Consider the following 20,029-nt stretch of genomic DNA (forward strand, 5'->3'; position numbering starts at 1 on the left):
GATAATAAATTTTGATTGGCGGGAAAACGAAAGTAACTCATTTCCCCCCTTCTCCCCCGCCATTCTTCTTACAAATCATTGGCTAAAGCCAACGCCTACTTTTTCTATTATGGGTTTCCCCATTGGTCAACCACTCTGAAATGTTTTACAGAAATGGCAGATCTTGTCTCGCGCGTAGGCGGGGTTTACCGGGGGAGGGGTGGTCAGTAGAAACAGCGGAGCTTTCATTCGCTGCTTGTATCAATGCGCTTTCTGAGGCGGCGTCATCAAGTCTCTTTACCTTGCGCGCGCCGACGCAATAACGTCAGCAACGACTTTGATTGGGTTTTCGCAAGATGGCGTCGCGCAAGGGCTGAGGTGGGTGGTTTGCTGTTTTCGGGTTCCGTTGTACCCGTACCCCGTAAGTGGTTCCATCAATATTACGTGACTGACGGAAAGAAGCTGCATGATTGAAACTATCAAAGTGACAAAGATGCTGAGGTTGAAATGTAGGAAGTCTTTGATGAACTAATGGCAGCGGCTCCGGTGAAGGATGGATAAAAATTCGTTTTAAATGAAGGGGCAGAAAGAAATGTTTCTACTTTCCAAGAGCCCTTCTGGAAAGTTACAGCCCAACTTTCAAATACGAAGGCAGCAGTTCGGGAATTATTGTTAAATGGGCCGTAAACAAACTTTTTTAAAAGAATAAGTAAATACGGTCTTTCTTGATAAGTTTATTAAATAAGTAAACCTGACTTGACAGTGAAATGTGTGCGCGTTTATCCAGGATATAAAATGAATAAAATGGGAAGTGTTTGCCTAGTAATTGATACTAGATAATTTTTGAGAGTTTGGCTTTAATATGGGCCAAACTTATAGAATTGTAAAGCAGTTCATGGGAGGGCTATTTTAGTGTGCTGCTCTTTGGAAAGTGGAGGCAATCTGCTATTTTCAGGTCAATATAACATGAGAATGGAGCTTGTTTCAAGCATTGTATACAAGTGGCTAGTTTGATTTTGATGAGCCTAGTATATGAACCTTATATTACATTTCTTGGATTTTATGTAGTTACTGGATCAGAGTTACCTAATTTAGGATTCAAATTTACCACTTTTTAAATTAGCTCCTAAGTAAGTATTGGGAGAAATATCCTTCTGGGTTCAGTTCCAAGTGGGTTAAAATGGCACTGGAATCAAAGAGGTTGCTTGGAAAGAAGATTTATTGATGAACAGGATCATATGCCTTGGAGCTCCTGGGAGAAAAGGGAAGAGATGCTGAGAGTCCCTGGATTTTATGCCCTGTTGGGATTTGAATTTGAGCTTGTATTCTGATTGGTTGTCAAACTCCCATGGGGCCATGCAGGGGCAACTCTGTAGGCTATCCTGAATCTCAGGCTTGGTTGAGCCTTGCTGAGTGATGATGTAATGAAAGGGCTTAGGGCAATTCCTATTATGGCTCTGCTTGAAGGAGGTAGATCTTTGTTATGTAGAATACTCTGAGCAGGCCTTAATGGCTCATTAGCAAAGGTGTGTGTGTGAGGGGGTAAGTTTCTGCCTCTGAGTTTCTACTTCTCTTTTAGGGGAAATATTCTGCCTTTTTAGTACATCCTAAAATATTTCATTTTTCTAGGAAGGGATGGTTATAACTTCCAACATAAGATTTAACATTGATTTGTTACAGTTACATATATTTATTAGATTAGCATCAACCTTTTCTTCAGGAATTCAAGATTCCTAAATGGTGATTTTCCTTGATTTTTAATCCTCATAGAAAGCTGTAAGATAGTTTTGTCTGAGATAGAATTGTCACTCAGTGTATCATGACCAAGGATTGACTTAATCCTGGATGATTCAGGACCAATACTTAACCACTATACTGACCTTGTAGGGCATTTTGATTGGTATTTTGTTGTATGCTGTGAAAATTTCACTTTGCTGACTTCTGCATAGCAAAACTGTAAAGAACAAACTGAGTCTCAATTCATTTGGCTGTTTGGTAACTTGAGTAGTAGTTAGAAAATCCTACCTTGTTGGAAACTTAGTTGATCATGTAGCTCACTGTCAATATAACTTAAGGAAATGGCCTGTGAATGATTTCTGTAACCATAGCAGGTCAGGTGTCCTCCGAAACAATGGTACTATTTGTTGCTATCTATCTTGAGAGATTGAAGAGCAATGAAAAGGCAATTGGGTGACTGAGCCAGTCACTTTCTCTCAGTCTAATTCAGTTCACAGGATTATTGAAGGGAAAATAGAAAGCTGGAGAATTAGGTAGGTTCTGGAGACTAAGATATGTTTGCTGCCTCATGTTATTTATAAAATGGGGGGGGGGACATTTTTTTAAAGGCGTAATAAACTTTAAATAATAAATGAATAAAAATGGAAGAAATAAGATTAGAACATTAAAAATGCTTACTAAATTCATGGATTCTAGGAATTAGAAAGTAGCATATAAAAATGCCTGAAAACGTGTTGGGTTTTGAATTAGAGCCTCATTGATCAAGATTTATTTTTTCCATAGGTTCTAAAGTCTCATGAAAAACAAAACATTGAAAACCTGTCTTACTAAAATTATTCTGTGTTGATAAATGAAGGAAAACAAAGAAAACTCTAGTCCCTCTGTATCTTTGGCAAACCTGGACCACACAAAACCATGTTGGTATTGGGATAAGAAGGATTTGGCACATACACCATCACAGCTAGAGGGACTTGATCCAGCTACTGAGGCAAGATACAGAAGAGAAGGTGCCCGGTTTATATTTGATGTAGGAACCCGTTTGGGATTGTATCCTTTTAAGATTATCTATGGTATAGTATGTAGGATTAAGATTTCATAATATATATTTTACTTGATGCTCAAATAATAGTGTTTTCACAGAAATGTTAAGTTTTAATTTGTTGGTAAAAATATTTTTTTCAATAACAAAATCTTAATTTAATTTACAATTTCTTACTGTTTGCAGTCTATAATTCTCTAACTAGTTTAACCCAGTGTCTTATGCCAATCAAATAATGTAACTCCTGGAACATGATTTTCTTAGCATTTCTGTATTTTTGCTCAAATGCTAAACTTGGGTTGATTTTAATAATTAAATAGTAATGTTATTGATCTGTTGAACTGTATTTATGCAAAGTAGTTAGTCATATTTTATATGTCGTTACTTATGATGTATACAACTAATTTAGGAATGTATTCTCAAACACCCGAGCTTGTAATTTGATTTCAGTGTGCTATTTTTATCCATTAATTTTCCTTGTGATAAGATAGGCGGCCAATAAATTTAATAAATAAATGATTTTAGTTACTTCATAACAATTCCATGCTATTATTTTTATGACTTTGTGTAAGTGCCTGGACTAATCCCTGCAGTTTTCTTTGGCAAGATTTCAGAAGTGGTTTGCCATTGGCTTCTTCCTATAGCTGCCTAAGTCCAAGATCACTCAGCTGCTTTCATGCCTAAGGCAAAACTAGATCTCACAGTCTCCCAGTTTTTAGCCAGGTTCTTTAATCAGAACACCTGACTTGCTCTCTTTGGTCTGTTATTCAGTTTTATTCATTTATAATATTTATAGTTGAAATTGAGCTAAATATGTTACTTTCCTATCCTGTATTCAGACATTATGATACACTGGCAACTGGAATAATATATTTCCATCGGTTTTATATGTTCCATTCCTTCAAACAATTCCCAAGATATGTAAGTGCTTACATTGCTTTTGGTTTACAGTATGTAATTGCTGTCTAATGCCTCACAAAAAATAATAATAAAAATAACTGAACCAAAAAAATACAGCCCTGAAATAAAATACATTGCAGGAATCTAAAGGACTTGGAGGCAGAAATAAAGGGAGAGGAATATGCAATTATTTATTTGCATATTGTTTATTGTAGCTCCTGTAGGATTTAAAACGCATTGCGGAGAAGGTAGATTAGCATTTAAGAATTTTGTATAATCCCTATTTTGAATATGTTAATGCATACCATCTGAATCAGGTCTCCAGTATATATACAAAACAGTAGTATGTCTTGCTTTTCCCAGAGAAGATTGGTTTTGTAAATCAAAAACAAATGCAACTTTAGGGTTAGGGGTTAGGGTTGGGATTAACATTAGAGTAAAATAATATAGAAATAATATAACAAATGAATCTTAGCTATTTGATTCTTGTTTAGTTTATTAGGTCTTACTGGCAGAAATAATTAGACCAAGTTATGGTCACCAATATCAAATATATAGGCCTTGTGTGCTTTAATGGCTTTCTAAAATATATTTTTAATAGGTGACTGGAGCTTGCTGCCTATTCTTAGCAGGAAAAGTTGAAGAAACACCCAAAAAATGTAAAGATATCATCAAAACAGCTCGTAGTTTACTAAATGATGTTCAGTTTGGGCAGTTTGGAGATGATCCAAAGGTAAACTCAGATGTGCTAAAGATTCTCTGACTTAAATTTGTCATGGTACAATCCAAGTAACATCTAGCTGTTTATGTAGATTTTGGTAGTGTTTATAGAATACAATACAGGTAATCCTTGACTTACGACCATGCATTCAATGATAGTTCAAAGTTATGATGGTGCTGAAAAAGAAGACTTATGATCTGTCTTTGATGTTATGACCGTCATACTACCTCTGTGATCACATGATTGTTTTGGATGCTTGGCAATTGGCTTGCATGTACAATGGTTTCAGCATCTTGCAGTCAAGTGATTACGACTTGCAAGCTTGCCAGTCACTTTCAAACAAATAAAGTCAATAGGGGAAGCTGGATGTGATTTGCTTAATTATTGCAGTAAAAGTTATAAATGTCACAGTATAGAAGTACTTTTAATAAATAAAAAGAGTCCAATCATGTGATTACTTGCTTAACTACCACATTGCTTAGTGGCTGAAATTCCAATCCTAATTGTGGTTATAAGTCAAGGACTACCTGTAAATAAAACTAGAAGTAAGCTTCTATCACCAAATACTTGATTTTTTTCTATATAAAAATTGGCAATTTATTAATAATTGAAATATATTTCATTGGCTTGATTAATTTAGCTAGTAATTTCAACATGTTATTTTCAAAGGCAATCTGTATTGCAGTGCTTGTGTTGTTCTCCTGTTGCATTTGCCTGTCTTTTCAGCAAAGAAATAACCCACTGCACAAGGGAAGCAGTGAAACTGGCCACACAGAGTGCAGCCATATGCATACAGTAAGCAAACTGGAAAAAATCAACATTTGTCACATTTCTTGTTAAAGTATCTTAGCCACAAAGTCTTCCAATAGCTCAGTAGGAGGTTTTGTTTAATACAGTAATTTATGTTTGAAGGTCCTGAAAGTTAAAATAGATACAATTCTTTACTGGCTTGTTTCTACATAGTTTTTTTTTTTAAAGTTTGTATGTCTCTAGAGAATTACATCATATGTAATTTTTGATTGTTTTGTGATTAATGTCCAGTAAAATTTACGTTGGTTGTCTATAACTTAGGCTGAAAAATTCAGCTAATCTTTTGGTACATAGCTAACAAGTGTGAAAGAAACTATTTCCTTAATTGACTTTATGGAGATAGTGTCTTTTGTGAATCTGTTTCACCTATTTTCTGTTAGGGATTAGATTTCTTGTTAACTTCTTAAAGCAAAATCCTCACTTATTATCACAGAATAGTGGTAAAATATTGCTAATCTCTCACGTTTTGTAGTGGCTGATGTTTTAAGTGAGAACAAACAAAAAAGCTATCCACATAAACTAACAGGGGGAAAAATCCTCAAAGCTGTATTGTTGCATCTTTATTATAGAACATTTAGTTCTGTTATTGCCTGGCAACTGTTTTCTTTCTAGTAATTAACATTTGACTGTCCATTTAGGCGGTTTCACTATTCTGCCACAAATATGCCCCCTATCCCATGTGATTGTGATTGTTAAATCAGTAGCTGAATTTAACATTTGAACATAATGCAATGTTAGTGAAGAACAGTAAATCTTAACTACAAAAAACCCCCAACTAATTTATTGACAACAGTTGCTGATAGTCTTATTGGGAATGTGGCAGGATAGAAATACATTTAATAAATAAAAAGAAGTGGTAATTTATACCTCTTCTTCCTCTGCTTCCCTGTTTTGTCCTTTTTGACATTCCACCAAGTTCTGGAAACAGATAGGCAAGAATTATTCTTGATGAAAGTTGCTGTATAATCACAAAATTCAAGTGCCTTTATGTACTTTTGTTTAAGTGCTATGGGGATTTTTTTAAAGAATTAAAAATGTAAGATTACCTTCATAAGCAACTGCAAATATTGCTTCCCTTAGCATTATTTATTTATTTAGAAAATGTATATTGTTGCCTACTCGCAGATGGCTACTCAAAGCAGCTTACAAGAATATGAAAACACCATATAAAAGAAATAAAAAGAATAAAAAGAAAGATAATAAAATAATAACCACCCCACCTCTGGTGAGAACACAAATTCATACTAGCCATTTAATTGGTTGCATCCTGCTCTGAGTTCCCCAGGTCCACTGGCAGAACTACATCTTCAGGGTCCTCCAAAAGAGTGGAGGACAGTCTAATCTCTGCGGGATGATGTTTCAGAGAGAAGAAGCCACCATGGAGAAGGCTCTTCTGGATCCCACCAGATGTATCTCGTTAGGTTAGGTGATGGGATCTACAACATTTCTTGCCTCCCTGCTCTAGTGGATCGGGTCGATGTGACCAGCAGGAGATGGTCCCTCAGATAGCCTGGTCCCAAGCCATTAAGGCTTTAACAATGACAATCAGCACCTTGAATTGCACCCAGAAGCAAATTGGCAACCAATGCAGTTCCCGCAGAAATGATACATGTGCATACCAAAGTCTGCACAAAACCATGTGGGCTGCTGCATTTTGCAGAAACTGGAGCTTTTTCAGGGGCAGCCCCATGTAGAGTGTGCTGCAATAGTTAAGATGGGAGGTGACTAGGGTATGAGTGACCATGAGTAGGGATTGTTGGTCCAGGAAAGGAAGTAATTGGCACACAACCTGCAGTTGCACAAAGGCCCTCCTGGCCACAACTACCACCTGCTCTTTGAGTAGGAGTTGCGAGTCCAGGAGTACCCCCAGATTATGCACATGGTCTGTTTGGGGCAGTGCCCCCCATCCATTATTGCATAATGTTAGCTTTAATAATCAAACTAATGAATACAGGTATGCAAAATATTTTAAATTCAAAATATCTTGAATACATAATGACTGTACTGACTAATAAAATAAATTGAGCTCAAAGCATTGTGTGCACTCAATGAATTTACATTTGCTCTCTTTTGATATTAGGAAGAAGTTATGGTTTTAGAGAGAATCTTGCTGCAAACAATAAAATTTGACTTGCAAGTCGAGCACCCTTATCAGTTCCTACTTAAATATGCAAAGCAGCTCAAAGGTATAATCATTTTATTTCAATACATGTTAATAAATCCTTGTTACATGTAGTCCTTAATTTATGACTGGTTACTTAATGATAATTCAGAGTTACAATAGAGTCAGGAAAGATTACTTGTGACCTGTCCTTGAAGATACAATTCTACTCCACCCACCCTGCATGGTCACATGATCACAATTCTGATGCCTGGCAATCATGTTGAACTTGTGACTATTTGCCAAGTGCTGATCTGTGGAATGCAAAAAAATTTCCCCCATCCAGTGCTGTTTCCCCCTCCCTTGTTTGCACAGAAGGGAACTCAGGCATTGGGCTGGAGAAAAGAATCTTGCATCCAAAAATCCATTTCCAGCCTTTTTGCCATTCAGAAACATTGAGTTTGCTAGCTTTCTAGCCAGAAAATGTAGTGTTTCTGAAGGGTAGAACAGTTAATACATGGAGGGGAGGCGAGGGAAACAGAGAAGTTGGAGAGATGAAGCTCAGATCCTGAATATCCAAGTTTTCTGTCTCTGACTTGTCTCTGTTTCTGTCTCTGTTCTTGTCTGCGTACCGAGGGGAGATCCAAGGAAACTAAACTCAGATCTTTGGGATCTGATCTTCGTTTTTCTAGTACAGGAGTTCTCTTCCACATATGGATGGGAGCTGCCCGCCCTCTTTCAACAGGGAGCTCTTTTGTTTCATCTGCTTAACAACTGAAACTGGGAGAGCAAGGATTGTAGTTGTTGAGCAAAGCAGTCACAATGGCCTCATGCTTAGAAACCACAGTAACTTGGAACGAAAATTCATCCCAATTGTCATAAGTCAAGAACTACCTATACTTATGGGCTGAGCTCCAAGCTTGGCGCTCAAACCAACAGCCCAACTACCAACCCGAGCTACTTATATTCAGATACATTTCTGTCTATATTTATGTCCATGATTGTCATATTGATGGATATGTATGTATAGTTCTTATAGTAGGGTCACCACATGAACTTAAACTTATTTTTCTTGCTTTATTCTGAAGTCTGAGCCTGTAACAAGCCCTTCTTTTACTTTTAATTTGGAAGAAGGGAGCATTCTCCATTGGGACGGGTTGCTTATATACTGTACATATTAGAAAGCAAAGTCTGACACTTTTTCTATGTTCTCCAAAATTTCCAAGTGGGATGATATCCTAAGAAAGCATCTGTCTATGGTTACTTTCCCCCTTCAGAACAGTAAAGACAGAGATGGCAATTGGTTTGAATTTGATCATGTCTGATGACATAGATATCAAACAGCCCCCAGGCTCCAGAGCTCGGGAAAGTTTGCCATATAATTGCTCAGACAATTCTCACTCATCTCTTCAAGTTAAAAATTGGGAAAAGGCATGCCCACTCAATAGAAATAGCATTTAGACTTCTGTACCCCCCCCCCCCATAGTGCTTTTATATCACTCTCTGGGCAGTTTACAATGTCAGCATTGTCAAGCAAGCACCACACTCCTTTATTGGGACTTTTTATTGAATCCTGACAAACAGCATAGTAAGGTTCTGAATAACACTGAGAATATTCTGTCAGTATGGCTATTTATTGGCTTAACCTAGTCATTCTTTTTGTCTTTTTCTAATAGGTGATAAAAATAAAATTCAAAAACTGGTTCAGATGGCATGGACTTTTGTAAATGACAGGTAAGACATCACTCCTCCATCTTCAGTCATATGTTATAAGCATTTTGTTCATTCTGTTGCAGATTCCAGACATCATTTTCCTCAGTACTTAAAAATATTTTAGTGAACCCAGTGACTTCTTAGTCACAAATTGTTTATGTGCTTTGGAATGTGTTAATTTAATGGAGTCCTTTGCACAAATCGCAATCTCTGGAAATAGCTATCTGCTCCTTTTCTACAAAGAGATGAAAGGTCAACAGAAAGTGAAAAAAGATGCATCAGAAATAATGGATTCTTCCATCACCTTTGGATCTAGTTCTGTCAACTGCTAGCTTCAACTCCTTATGTGTATGTCTGAGGTCTTTATTAATACATAAACAATATCCTTAGACATAGGTAGCCTGTTACAGAGCATTTCAAACACCTTTTTTCAAAAATGACATGCCAAACTTTGTGTGGCACATCAATCAACAACTATTCTTGAAAGCATATCCCATTGTTATGTGCTGTTCCTGTATTCTGTGTGAGAATAGAATGTGCTCTTGTGTGGCCTCCGAAAGTTGCACAAAGGGGTTGTGTTGTCACATGACCTTGGGAGCCTCCAAAATTCTGACAATGGGGCATGCTTTTACGTGATTTTTGGAGGCTGTAAATGAGAATGGGATGTATTTATGCAGCCTCTGGAAGTCAAATGGAAGGACCATGCTCTCATGCAAACACTATAGAGATTCCACAAATTAAGTGAGAATGGGACTTGTTTACACATGATTTTGAGAAGCTTCCAAGACTATCAAAATGCATTCTCCAATGTAGCTTCAAAAATGAAGGTTTCTTGCAATATCTGTACATACTGCCCATAGTGTTTTACAGCACTCTCTGGGTGGGTTACAATGCAAGCATAACGCCCCCAGTAATCTGGGTCCTCATTTTACTGACCTTGAAAGGATGGAAGGCTGAATCAACCTTGAACCCCGTCAGGATCAAGTTCCAGGCTGTAGACAAGAGTTTGCTTGTAATACTGCATTCTAACATCTCCCAAGTCTGGAGTCTGTAGAATTTGTCAGGTTTGGTTGAGGAAGAAAAGGCTCAGGCACATTCCTAAGAAGTTGAATGAGTTTGGGGACCATCTGGATGCAGAGAATTTCCATCTTTGGATGTAGTCTCAAAATTGAGGGTGTGCTTACAGTCAGTCAAAATTGTGTTCTCCCGCCTGATCTGGTATTCTGTGATTTTCTTTCTTTCTTTTTTTTTTTTTTTTTGAAGTTTGTGTACTACACTTTCTCTGCAATGGGAACCTGAAATTATAGCAGTTGCAGTTATGTATCTAGCTGGTCGCTTGTGCAAATTTGAAATTCAAGAGTGGACCTCAAAGCCCATGTACAGAAGATGGTGGGAACAATTTGTACAAGATGTACCTGTTGATGTCCTGGAAGGTACCTGAAATATTTCCAACCTAATACATTTTGTTTTTCTGATTGGTTGTATTGTTTGCACCTTTTCTACCCTATATAAATTGTAGTTTATCCTGACTAGAGTATAAAGTGTTCTTCATATTCTTGTTTTGAAACTGCATGAAAAAAGGTTAGTTTAATTTACTTCCATCAAATATTTATGTAAAATTATATTAGTCATAAAATTATTTGTATCAGTGTTGGAAATGAAGCCAACCCCAGAACTAGGGGTCCTTTCCTGCCCCTTTTATGTATTGAAGTCAAGATAATAATAGTAATTTATAATTAAATATAAATAGGTCCTTAAATAAAACTGCATGTTTAAAAAGAGGCAATTATTTCTATATTTTTTAATCTGAATGTTCAGTTTATCATCTTCAAAATGTGTTTTGAAAGCAGGTACTTGAAACTAATTTTGCTTTGGATAAAAGGCCCTTTGCCTTTCCAGAGAATCTTAAGATAAACCACTTTGAACAATTTTCAAATGTTGATTGTAAAAATCGTGGCAAGGGTGTAGAGATAGTTCTCAAAGACCCTAATGACATAGAGTCCATGTTGTAGTTTATGAGAGAGGAGGAGGAGAGAGAGAGAATCCCCCTGTTTGAAATCAGTTTTGCCCGATGAACTTGCAGATATTTTTTTTCTTTAGTTTTTGTCTCAAGCAGAGCTAAGAAAATGCACTAAAACTAACCTTTGGATTTTTGGTAAAAACTATCAAGATTAAATAAATCTGGTGTGACTTTGAATGCAATTTTTCAAGAATGCATTTGGCTGATGGTTAAAATGTATAACTTCTCTAATTCTCTTTCCCCCTCTTCCCTAGATATCTGCCATCAGATTCTGGATCTGTACTCCCAGGGGAAACAACAAATGCCTCACCATACCCCCCATCAACTGCAGCAGCCTCCTTCCCTCCAGCCTACACCACAAGTGCCTCCAGCCCAGCAGCCACAGCCTTCTCAGAGTTCAGAGCAGTCTCAACCCCAGCAGTCCAAAGACTCCCAACAGGGAGGGACGCAGCAGCAGCAGCAGCAGCAACAGCCACCACAAATTCAGCCGCCACAAATTCAGCAACCCAAAAAACCCTCTCCCCAGTCAAGTCCTCCCAGGCAGACAAAGCGACCTGTGGTAAGAATGACAGAAATAATGCTTTGTGTTACAAAATGTGATGGATCTGTTCTTCTTATCTATATTTGTCAAGGGGTTCTGTACTGCATTTTAGTACAGAGTCCAGAAATTTGATGACTCAGATTTATTGCTAATAAAGCACTACTAAAAGATGCTGAATGTTGGAGGAAAAATACTTTTTTCTGCAGCCTAAGAAAGTATGAATTGGAATGGACGTGAGTACAGTACTAAATAAGCATAAATGATACAACATGCCTGGAACCTCAGACACTGGAAGGCTGAAGTCTTTAGCGGTTGTTACCAGTATAAAATGATGATAAATTTTGTTTCTAGTTATATTATTTATTAAAAAAAATTAGATCCCAATCTTCCATATCGGTTCTTGAATGCAAGGATAAGGCTATTCCCCTGACTTATAATATTTGCAGCCCAGATGTGGCTTGGAGTGGTTTTTCTTTCCAGTGCTTTTAATGGTGGTATTGTGATTTTAATAGTACTATTGATTTGTTTTTTTCTTAGCAAGCTGTATCACCAAAAGACGAAACCAAACTTGCAGGTAAAATACTTTTTTTGTATAATTAAAAAAGCTAGTTATTTACAATACATTACTATGCGTGTCTACTCTCAAGTAAATACCATTATCATTAAACTCTATAATTAAATTATTAGTTTCATTATTTTTTAAAGCAAGTTTTTTTGCTATTTTTTAAGCTTTTAAATGAAATATAATCTTGTTTTGTTTTCAGAGGTGCCTCCTAAAATTGCTAAAATTGAAACTGCTCACCCACCAGTACCATCTGTGCATCCACCACCTGGTAAGTTCTACTGTGAGGTAGAAAACACTTTGTTTAATAGAAAGCTAAAGATTTGTTTGTTGTGTAACTTTCTGAAAACTATAATTACGTGCTTATCAATAACCCTGAGTTGTCAGCCTAAACTCAGCTGTATCCTGTATATCTGTCTGTTCTACCATTTGGAAATAAAATTTAGAAATTGGGAACTCCACCTGTTGCCTTGGTTTCATGTTGATTTCTGAGAATTAATATAGGATGTTAAGAAGCATTGCAGCATTTGAGCTTAGAGCAGAATCTTCTTCCCCTTTGTGTGGGGAAATATTTTGGCCCTTGGTATTAATACGGCCTTAATATTTACTGAGCAGAATAGGGCCTTAAAGGACTATTGAAAGCAAATTTTGTTTTTCGACTATATTTTGTTGGAAAATAATAACAAGAAAAGGCAGGCAGTACAGATCTTCCTATCATAATTCTGTTTCTTAAATATAATGTATCCTTCCTATACAAATATTGAAGATTCTGCACAAATTATAAATTATGTATAAACTTACTTGCTATATTTTACTGCTTTCTGTATATGTTCATCAATTACTGGAATTATGAGAGTGTGCAACTGAGATAAAACCTGTTCGTATTTCTTTGATAAATTCTACAATTATTCTGTATCAGGGATGAGAAATTTTTGATAGCAAGTACTGCTGCATGATTTTGCATGATGTCACAAATACCTCTTTTAAATATTAAAAATAGCCAATGTAAGATATTGGAGAAAAGCCAAATGTTGAAAAATCTCATCTGTAAATCCCATCTTGTGCATGCGCCATTGCAAAGTTTTTGGTCCTAGTGATAAACATTAACTCAGCTGCTACGTTTTTAGTCTAAACTTGGCATTAGCAAATTGCCCGAATTTTAAGGAAATTAGTTAAGGAATAATTGAAGTGACAATATTTATTATTTTTCTAGACTTTCTGTTGCAAATATTTCAATATATTTAAAGTTTGGCTATGAAATGCTTGTGTAAATTAGGATATCCAGATGCATCCAAGATCTCCAATGATGCCTTTTTGACATCTCCTTTTGCATCCAACATATTCCCAGATTTTGAAAATATTGTCACAGAAGCTTTAATTTTATGAAAGGGGAAGTTGCTATACTGTAAAGCAAGGCATCGGTAACTCAGTATCATTTTTACTTCAGAGAATGCTATAGATTTTTTAGAAAATAAAAAGTTGCTGCTACAGTCCAGTGTTTTGTTTGGCTACTTGTCCAGAGGATAAATGTAAGAAAAAATGGAAGTGTCTTGCAAACAGTTGGGCTGGGGAGACTGACAGATAGCATTTTGGTAATCAATGCCTTATAATTAGTTATTCCGCCTCCCCCCATCACAACAGTTTTTCAGGAACATCTTCAAAGAATTCCAAATGTATCCTTCAGCCCAACTGATAGGGACTGCTCACTGGCATACAACTTTCTCTTACATTCTTCAGTATTCAGAGTAAAGTCAAACATATCTTTTATTAGTTTGATATTCCTTTTCTAATTTGGGACTATCTTTCGTTGATGTAATATATTATCTTGGTCATGTTTTTTTCCCCTTCTCAAAATTGCAAGGGATCAAATTTTGGCTTCAGAATCTTCTGTTATCTGATGCTTCACCAATTGTGTTTCATATGAAGACTTTAATTATTCTAAAATCTTTTGACTTTATATAGTAACGTACATATTTTCTACTGTTTTTCAGAACATAAACCTCCATTGACAAGTACAATTTCCATAGGAACTGATCAAGCTACGGCAGTAGATTCTGTAGATATAACCAAGGTCCAGATTGTTCCACCATCTCATCCAGCTCCTGTACATCAGCCACCACCTATGCCTCATCGCCCCCCACCCCCACCCCCGCCTTCCAGCTACATAACCGGTATGTCCACTACTAATTCATACATGTCAGGCGAAGGATATCAGTCTCTTCAATCAATTATGAAAACAGAAGCACCAACTTATGGAGCTTTACCACCCACTTATGGACCGCCAACTCATTTGCCATATCATCCTCATGTTTATCCACCCAATCCTCCTCCTCCTGTCCCTCCTCCCCCACCCACATCATTCCCTCCACCCTCCATTCCTCCTCCTACTCCAGGATATCCTCCACCTCCTACTTACAACCCAAATTTCCCACCTCCTCGGTTACCTCCCTCTCATGCAGTTCCACCTCATCCCCCTCCAGGACTTGGCATGCCACCTGCAAGTTATCCTCCTCCGACAGTGCCCCCTGGTGGACAGCCACCTGTACCACCTCCAATACCACCTCCTGGCATGCCACCTGTTGGAGGACTTGGCCGGGCCACTTGGATGAGATAGCAGTTGTACATAGCATTGCTTTTATCTTGAGCAAGGTGAAAAATATTATAATCAGATGAGGCTGCTGTTTGGAAATATAGAGGGAAATGATACTGGTTTGGTTACAGTTTGATCAGCAGAAAACAATAAAATGTAAATAGTTTTGTTGATTGCAACGCTGAATTACTTTGCGGTAATAATATGTTTTGAACGCCACATTGGCTGAGTTGTATTGGTAAGCAGAAAAAAATAGAAAAGTACATGCCTACTTGAATATCAGGATTTCAAGATGAAAGGGGGAAAAGTCCTTTTTGATTTCATTACATAACGTTCCTGCAAAACTTTGCTCTAAATTGCAAGAACAATTTATTTTATGCCTCTCTGCATATATGTGTGAATACATACAACCCCACTTTCTGCCATTGTTATTTTGAAATGAAAGTTGATTTAATTTGAAAATTTCTATACATATATTTTCAAAATGTAAAAAAATCTCTATGGGATACAATGATTTACACCTTTGTTGTTTCTGATTCTTGAAAAAACTGTGTTGACATGTATCTAAATAAACCCGCTTCTGAAAGCTGAAATTTTCTCACTACTATTCAGTGCCAATGACTTTCTTTTATTCCCCATGCCAACGTCCCCATCTAAATGAGGTACCCAACTTGGTAATACATGTTTTCTCCAAACAATTTCTGTATCTAATTTCTAATTTTTTTGCATTTACTTTTGCCCTTATACTACTGTTACATGCATATTTACCTGACAGTATTCACTATGTGTAGAGAGATGAATAAATTTATTTAGCATTACATATTATATGATTGAAAAGGAGAAATATTGATCAAACAGAACTGGAGGATGGCTTACATTTCTCCATCTAATTTTAGCTTAATGTTAAAATATACATATAATGAATGAATGAATCACAGATTTAATTAAAATTGTAATTTTATGTTGATTTCTAAGTATTTTAATATTTTTCAACTTCTCAAAAATACAGTCATTACAGCTCCCTTACAAAGAATGTATTTTATTATCTTCAATGGAATGCATACACTACCACAAACCCTTAATTTTTACTAAAATATTTCAAATGAAGGTTTTACACACTTAAAAAGTCTTTAAATTTTCACCCCCCCTGCCACAAAAGCAGTGCTTCAGTAAAAGGTATAAATGTGTGCTAAAATCTAAAGACATTGCTTATACACTATACATGAGCACAGGTTCTAATTTACTTTTTCCAATCATATATAGAAAATATGGCAGGGTTGTAAGATCACAGGTTTAACAGAAATCATAATTTCATACTTATTTCCAAAAGCAGCACAAATAGACTCTTTCCCTACATTATGAAAAATATACAATTTTATCACTTTACAGTCATGCGCTTTGAAAAACAAAATCAGTACTTTTTTCTCTATTCCAGTTTCTAAAAAGGTAAAAGGTCACTTTAAAACATTGTTTATTTTTAATTGCTATCTTTTGGGTAAACATTTACCTTTTAAACAAGTTTATGTTCTTTTACCAAAAAGGGCAAAGTGCACCTGGATTTTATCCAATTGCCATATGCTTTTTCCCTAAGAAAAGCAATCAATTGCTTAAAAATAGAGCAGTCGGAAGGGGAAGAACCAAACAACAGGAATTTTGTTTTGAAGTTGGTTTAGACTGAATGCTTCTACATTGTAGGAGTATAAAAATTTTTATGAAGCAGGTAGTTAATGAACGTTATTAAACGGGGGTGGAAAAATGAATATTACTACTCCAGCATTGTATTTCAACTTACATTTCCGTCTACATTAATATTCAGAGTGCATTTTTTTCCTTTTGAAATTATTCATGTTTAACATATCAGTCATACACTATTAAACAGCCTTCTCTAAGCTGTTTTCCCTGGAGATGATGGGAACTTTTTATGTAATTTATCTGGAAGGTGAAGTAGATTATAAAGTTATACTGTAAAGTAAACTATTGTCCAAGGAAAACAATTTTAGCTTATTTCAAGCTAAATATAAAATAGCAATTAAAAAATACACGTAGCACTATATCTGTAGAGTCTACAGTTTGTAATTTGCATATATTTGGAAGTACTTTGCATTTTCATCTACAAAAACTTCACTTAATACCATATTGGAGTTAGAAATCTGGAGGACTTCACAATTTGTGTTATTTGTATGGGTTTGGTTCCATAAACATGTAATTTTCACTTTAGTATATTACTAAATATTGAGTACCTTTCATTTTATTTTGGCATGTTGGGTCACTTCACCTTGGTTTTGATTTCCCTGTTGTGTTCAAGGCATATGAATGCTTTTGAAATAAATTAAAATTCAGATTTTTTTTTCTTCAGCTTTTAGGTTCCCCAGTTGGTTGGCATAAGTCTACTAAAATAATAGATTGAGCTGCTATGCCTGTTATATACTCAAGTACACGAAGCCACTCATCGTTATTATAATTAGTCATATAGCCAACCAGATACTTAGACTGGATTTGGCATTTTTGCCAACCTATTGAGTATTATTTCTTCATCTGGATTGTACCTGCACCTCATAATCATATAGGAATCTGTTCAGGAAATATACAACAGAATTTAAAAAATCCAGCACCTAAAAGAATGTCTACTATCCTTTTCATCTTACATCATTCCTCTATGGAACTCAAAAGCAGCATGTATGAAGTTCCCAAGACAGACTCCCAGGCAGGCACCAATCACATATGTATTCAGGCCAGATCTTGATTTTGGCATAACATAATATGAATTATGAACCCAACTATTGAGATATGTAAACCATGATTTATTGCTTCATGTGTGAAGCCAGTTTATTCAATAAGCAAACATAACTTTTGTTTCAGAACATGAATTTTCCTCTCGACTTAAAAATACTGTTGCTGTTTTAGAGGCCTGTCCCAGCCATCATTAACATGATTCAACAAATAGAACAATCAAACCAATATAAATCTTAAAAATATTGGAATGAACTCTGAAAGGATATAGAACAGAAGAGAAGCTGATAACTAACTAAGTAATAATAGCACTTATAACTTTTGTTAAGTTATAATAAGCATTTTCCATGAAATACATGAAAAAAGCTTATAACTTACTGTAACAAAATACCAAGTTATCAGCAAAATGTTCCAGTAAATTATGGGGAATTTTTTTGTACATGATGCATATAATCAACCTGTTTTCTGACAGACTTATTTTTGCAAAAAAATGTGATCCATTAGCACTAATGAGAATACTTGAATGGCCACTATAGGGAATAATGTTTATTTTCAAATGTCAGAAATTCAGCTGCTTTTAATTCAGCTAAATCAAAATATACATGTCCTAACTTCAATTAGTTATATACAAAGAAGAATATGTGAAGGTTGCTGTGTAATGCATGAACTTCTTAAATTGTAGTAACCTATTGAAAGACCTTGGTGGGAAATAGAACCTCGAGCAGAGAAATTGTATACATCAACTTTGTTTACCAGTGTTTGCTGTAGTAATAGGATTAGAGTAAGGAACCATGTAGTTAGGCACATTGAAGGCCACCACAACTCACTGCACTTTTGTGGCATAGGACTACCCTTGTTTCTAAGCATTTGGGTACTTTAATTATTCCATTGCATTTTAGAAGACAAATATAATTTGTATACTGCAAACCAACTATTGGTTGTTGGACCACTTCTGATCATCTAAAAACTTTTAATAGCTCACCTAAATTATCTGATAACATTCACATTAATCATAGATCCTTGAAAACTCGATTTGTTCAAATTCTAAGTTTGTATTTTAAATTACTTAAGGAACAGGGAGGTTTTCACTGATACCTAATGAGACAAAATGAGAAAGAGGAAGTTCACAATTTGCTCCTTAGAGTACCAAGTGGTTGGGATCACAAAAAACTCTCAAAGTGGCTCAATATCTAGGTATAGGATAAACTTGCAAAACCAAAAAGACAAGCTGTAATGAGAAGGAATAAAGTTGATCAGATAAAATAAATCTGAATTAGGGCAGAATCTGTAAGTTCAGAAATCACCTCAGACAGGAGCCTTCCTAGTTCTCACAAAGATAAAGGAAGGAAAATGAAAATCTATTCAGCCTTGCAAGTCTTAGTTACTGTAACCTTATAATACAATTAGCGTTCAAAATTCTGGTTTCCTAATCTTACCCTACCTTGAAGGGTTGACACAGACAGAAAGAGGTCAAGAAGAAAAGAATACAGTCTTTCTGAAAGGAGTACTTGAGAGAGATACTGAAAATTGAGCAGTGGACTATCTAGGCGAGTTCTTAATGAAAAAAATATTGAAAATAAAGAGAATTCAGTAAAAAATATATCCAAATAAACAAACAATAGTAAGTCTATGAAACCAGATTGCCAAAGGTGAAGTAGCATATTGAAATTCCACATTTCTACACAAGCAGCATTTAATTTACAGTTTTCTCTTTGTCAAATGATCCAGTGGCCAGTTAGGTGTTGCACTATATGGTTTTAGGAAATTTACAATTATCAGATGAAATGTGATTGGAAGAAAATGATTACAGTTCAAAATAAACAAAATTGATTTGTTTGATCAGCAGCAGCAGCAGCAGCATGAATTCTCATGACTTCCTGATGTAACTTAAAAGGATTCTTCTTCTATATCTTTTCCAAATACTGTAACCAGTTCTGTATTCTCCCACTTATTTCTAAGATACCATGTCAATGTTATTTTACATAAGGAAGCATGTTTTTTTTTAATTTAATATATTAAAAAGACAAGGCCAAAAGACACATTGCAGGAACTGTTTTACATATTTTTCGAATGTGGAGTTAAAGTCAGCATCTTTAGCAACAGTGTGAAAATTTGCAGAGCACTCATTTAGTCATGTGTTGTTCTGCCTACTGCCTTCTCAGGGAATATCTTATCTAAGAACAGGCCAAAATCCGTAATTGGTATTGACGAGGCTCATGTGCTTCTAGTAACTGGGTAGAAAAATTGTCAATGCCAGGAATAGGTTTTGGCCAGCTCTTAAACAGTGGCCATGAGCTCACCTCTCTTTTTCCTCTTCATTGGTCATTTACTTATTCCTGTGGAGTGTATTTGTATCCTTTCTCAGAAAGACAGGAAGGATGAAGTATGCAGAGATGCTCATTTCTTTCTACTCTTCCTCCAATGAGAGGTAATCAGGCAGAAGCAGCAAAGAAGCAGTGAGAACATTAAGGTGCAAGACGAATGATGCTGAGAAAGTAGCTCAAGACTGAGATTTGCTATTACTACAGTATCACCCAGACTGTATCACTAAAAAGTAGTGACTGACCAAGTTAAAGGCTGCCTAAC

At 35.9% G+C, this 20,029-nt stretch overlaps 1 protein-coding gene across 6 annotated transcripts; it reads left to right on the plus strand.

Moving 5' to 3' along the window:
* Positions 1 to 137: 137 nt before the first annotated feature.
* Positions 138 to 15,317, plus strand: CCNK (cyclin K). Of its 6 annotated transcripts, none has more exons than XM_087922163.1 (12): positions 138 to 357; positions 2,573 to 2,763; positions 3,595 to 3,676; positions 4,257 to 4,388; positions 5,103 to 5,171; positions 7,267 to 7,372; positions 8,964 to 9,021; positions 10,264 to 10,433; positions 11,275 to 11,579; positions 12,099 to 12,135; positions 12,326 to 12,394; positions 14,115 to 15,317. In XM_087922163.1, the coding sequence occupies exons 1-12, from the start codon at positions 244 to 246 to the stop codon at positions 14,735 to 14,737; spliced, it is 1,956 nt and encodes a 651-aa protein (XP_087778289.1). In that variant the 5' UTR covers positions 138 to 243; the 3' UTR covers positions 14,738 to 15,317. The 6 variants fall into 6 exon arrangements, with proteins under 6 accessions (XP_087778289.1, XP_087778290.1, XP_087778291.1 ...); XM_087922165.1 differs by having other exon boundaries at positions 313 to 400; positions 2,500 to 2,763; XM_087922166.1 differs by having other exon boundaries at positions 313 to 357; positions 2,500 to 2,763.
* Positions 15,318 to 20,029: the final 4,712 nt, after the last annotated feature.

Source organism: Pseudonaja textilis, chromosome 1 (assembly GCF_049901715.1).
Source record: "Pseudonaja textilis isolate UNSWEBS1 chromosome 1, rPseTex1.2, whole genome shotgun sequence".
NCBI classification, from domain to species: domain Eukaryota; kingdom Metazoa; phylum Chordata; class Lepidosauria; order Squamata; family Elapidae; genus Pseudonaja; species Pseudonaja textilis.